The sequence below is a fragment of the Contarinia nasturtii genome, unplaced genomic scaffold, assembly GCF_009176525.2.
Source record: "Contarinia nasturtii isolate CC-2019 unplaced genomic scaffold, AAFC_CNas_1.1 Cnas_scaffold_1733, whole genome shotgun sequence".
NCBI lineage: Eukaryota > Metazoa > Arthropoda > Insecta > Diptera > Cecidomyiidae > Contarinia > Contarinia nasturtii.
This window is the reverse complement of record NW_022199066.1, coordinates 1-3,384: the sequence shown is the minus strand read 5'-3', so window position 1 is coordinate 3,384 and position 3,384 is coordinate 1. Positions and strand designations below refer to the sequence as shown.

Sequence of the window (3,384 nt, the reverse complement as noted above, 5' to 3'; positions counted from 1 at the left end):
CTGAATCCAACCAATATATTAGTTTCAGTTAGATGTTTAGGTAGTCAGTATGAAAGAATTCGCAATAGTGAAAACTTACAATTTCTCTTGTGTTTTTTTATACGTTGACGTGACGTTGCTATTTTCGTTGCTCTTCCTAAAACATTCTCTTCAATACATTTTTTTAAATAAACATTGATTGTAAATATATAAATCCATAAATAGCTAGTTTTCTCGCCAATTAGAAAAAATCAATCTGTTTTTAATTTTAATCAAAGTTACTGAAACTAACTTATTAAAACAAGTGGAAAATAACCGCACGTGATGGCTTTCATGAAAAAAATGTTTTTGCCAGTCACGATATGGTATATGATGACAATATACTGTAATTGTGATATGTCGTCAGACTTAGAAAAATCATTTATAGAGAATGAAATTATACCTGATACACTGAAGACCGCACCAAAAAAGATACTAAGCGTGAGTATCTAAAATTTGGATAAAAAATCATAAAATTCCTAAATGTACATTAACCAGGTATCATATGGAAGTGACGCCATCGTTAATTTGGGCAACGAACTTAAACCAACACAAACAAAGGAACGACCAACTGTGACATGGGAAGTTGAAAAGGGGGCTTTTTATACTCTAATTAAAGGTTGCATGTTTTACTCTATTTTTTATTGAAATCTTTCATATTTGTTTATTTTGTTTAATCATGATTTAGTCGACCCTGATGCGCCATCTCGAGTCAACCCTGCTTACAGAGACATTCGACATTGGCTCATTATGAATATTCCAGAATCAGATGTTGCAAACGGAGACGAAATTATCGAGTATATAGGGGCTGGTCCGCCAAAAGATACCGGCTTACATCGTTATATATTCCTGGTTTTCAAACAACCAAATGGAAAAATCGAACATAATGAACTACGTGCAACAAAACGGTAATGAATATTGCTTTCCTTGAAGCTATTTCGAGCAATATGGTAATACATTTGCTTTCTTCTAAAACCATTTTCAGACAAATGAATAATAGACCAAAGACATCTGTAACTGAATTTATGAAAAAGTATAATTTAAATGAACCAAATTTTGGAAACTTTTATCAAGCCCAATACGACGAATATTCGGATGTTCTTCATGCACAATTAATGGGTTAAAATTTATAAATAATCGACATAAAATTGGTGGATGCAAATCGTTCTCAATATTTTTCTTCGCACAATGAGTTTTCCGGAATTTTTGGGGGTGGATTTTTTTAATTGTATTCTCATCATTTGCTATTTATGAGCCAAACTTTGAAAAATTTATTCTGCTTACAAAATGAATTAAAAACCGTTGTTGTTTTCATTCAGAAAGTGTGTTTTTTATTTTATTTAAAGCAATCAATCAATATTTAAAACATTGGTAGTACAGCTTCCGGTCGAAAACTTCCTCATTTTTCATGGCACAAAACAGCATAGAATATCTGAAAAATATAGAACAACATTCATTTCATGTTCTAAACAATTTTCTTAATAAAACAAAACAAATTTATGTGGATATTTCAGAAGTGTTGAAAGATATAATCAAGTATGTGTCATACTCTTCCTATCAAAAATGGATATCATCATGAAGTTGAAAACCATAAAAATATATATTTATTCAAAAATTTCTTAAAAATGCGACTTACCATTGTCAAACTTTACACCGTAAACCCGATTCATAAAAGTTCAATTAAAATCCGAGCAAACCTGCAATGTAAATAAAGAAAAATATACTTAATAATATGTTGATAAAAAAAATCAAGAAAAATCCATGAATACGAAAATAAAAGGGGAAATATCAGCAATTTTATGAGCAAAATCATTTATGTTTCATACTCTTCCTATCAAAATTAATATCATCATGTAAATCTTATTGAATTTAGTTTTAGTTGTAATTTATAATAATACAGCAACTGGACTCACCATTCTTATGCTCAAACTTCGTCTGTTCGATGCTGACCAAATAATTTGCCCAAAGTCCATCTTTACATTGAACTGAAAAATTACAAAAACATATTATAAAACATTTGTTCAATTGTAATGAAAACCGAGTTGAAAATTTGAAATATTTCAAAAATGTTGAAAGATATAATCAGGTATGTATCATACTCTTCCTATCAAAAATGGATATCATCATAAATGTATGACAAATTAAAATAATCAATGTTTCTTACCATTGTCACATCATCGTGCACCCAGCTCACATCTCTCAGCCAACGCTCATTCCACGAAATTCCAAGCATCTGCAAATAAATCGAAAGCAAATACATTTAATGCTGGGTCGATAAAAAGTGTGACAAATACGAAATGAATTCGAATAATCAGCAATTTTATGAGCAAAATCATTCATGTTTCATACTCTTCCTATCAAAATTAATATCATCATAGGTAATCTATTCTATTTGTATAAATAAACAGTATTCAAATTACCTGCAGAATGGGATGAAATAGTCGTTGTTGCCGCCGATAAATTCCTAAACTTAATAAATCTTTAAATATTTTTCAATTGACTGAATCAGAAGATGATTTTCGATTTTGGTTATTATGTTAAAAAAATGTGTATTTTTAGTTCAAATTGCAATGTAGTATCATAATCAATCTTATCAATGCGATGTGCTTTGCAATATTTTATATTTTACTTTTTTTATATTGCAAACATATTAAATACTAGAGAACTACAAATTACTTGTTCATTTTGTTTTTTTAAATGGAAAATCTAAAAATCTATTGTAAATGCTTGCTTTTAATTCTATGAGAGCACTGAGTTTATGCATAAGAAAAATCACAAGTTAAAGTATTTCAACAGTCAGTTTTGAATCACGATCGCATTTGCATCTTTTTTTTTTCTTTCAATTTGTGCATTCAAACAAATGCCGTTGTGATTTCAACGCTGAGATTATTTCGGAGAGAAAAATTAATTGATTTAAAAAATACTTTGTATTTACAAACAAACATTTTTCTAATAAATTGAACTTACAAAATCTATACGTTTTTGTGCTTTATGTTCATTTGTTCTGTCCAACATTTTGTTCATATTCAATTCTCAATCAGTGTTGATGCATTGATTGTGAGAATTTTTCGATCTTGAGACTCATATTGTTTAAGACTGGACATGCTTTAAATATTTCTTATTAGAAAATTAGACGAAATTAAATTATACGCCACGGTTTCTCAAGTCTTTTACTTTATAAATTCGAACGAGCCAATGTTCGGTTGTGTATGCTTCTTCAAGAACATCCAGTTCAAAGTCTTTGTTTCCAATTTCAGCGGCCCGTACACGATCATAGCCTGGTGGTTTGCCACCTTCCGTATAAACCTTTGACGATAAGGGAAAACACTTTAAAATCAGCAATCCCTTCAAATCGTAGATCAAAAA

General features: G+C 29.8%; 1 protein-coding gene and 1 long non-coding RNA gene across 2 annotated transcripts; one reads left to right on the top strand and one right to left on the bottom strand.

Moving 5' to 3' along the window:
- The first annotated feature begins 198 nt into the window (after positions 1 to 198).
- LOC116347198 (protein D3-like) lies at positions 199 to 1,340 on the top strand. The gene is made up of 4 exons (XM_031777713.1): positions 199 to 459; positions 517 to 637; positions 707 to 926; positions 1,004 to 1,340. Exons 1-4 carry the CDS (start codon positions 304 to 306, stop codon positions 1,140 to 1,142), a joined length of 636 nt encoding a protein of 211 aa, XP_031633573.1. The 5' UTR covers positions 199 to 303; the 3' UTR covers positions 1,143 to 1,340.
- LOC116347199 lies at positions 1,178 to 3,330 on the bottom strand. The gene is made up of 5 exons (XR_004201659.1): positions 2,439 to 3,330; positions 2,183 to 2,251; positions 1,932 to 2,003; positions 1,655 to 1,715; positions 1,178 to 1,450 (listed from the first exon to the last, which is right to left on the bottom strand). It is a non-coding gene; the product is annotated as an uncharacterized LOC116347199 (long non-coding RNA).
- Positions 3,331 to 3,384: the final 54 nt, after the last annotated feature.

Bases quoted from the DNA above. Each gene is read 5' to 3' on its own strand.
- LOC116347198 (XM_031777713.1), top strand. From the start codon at position 304: ATGGCTTTCATGAAAAAAATGTTTTTGCCAGTCACGATATGGTATATG. The intron at 460-516 runs GTGAGTATCTAA...TACATTAACCAG, and splicing joins CACCAAAAAAGATACTAAGC to GTATCATATGGAAGTGACGC. The intron at 927-1,003 runs GTAATGAATATT...AACCATTTTCAG, and splicing joins GAACTACGTGCAACAAAACG to ACAAATGAATAATAGACCAA.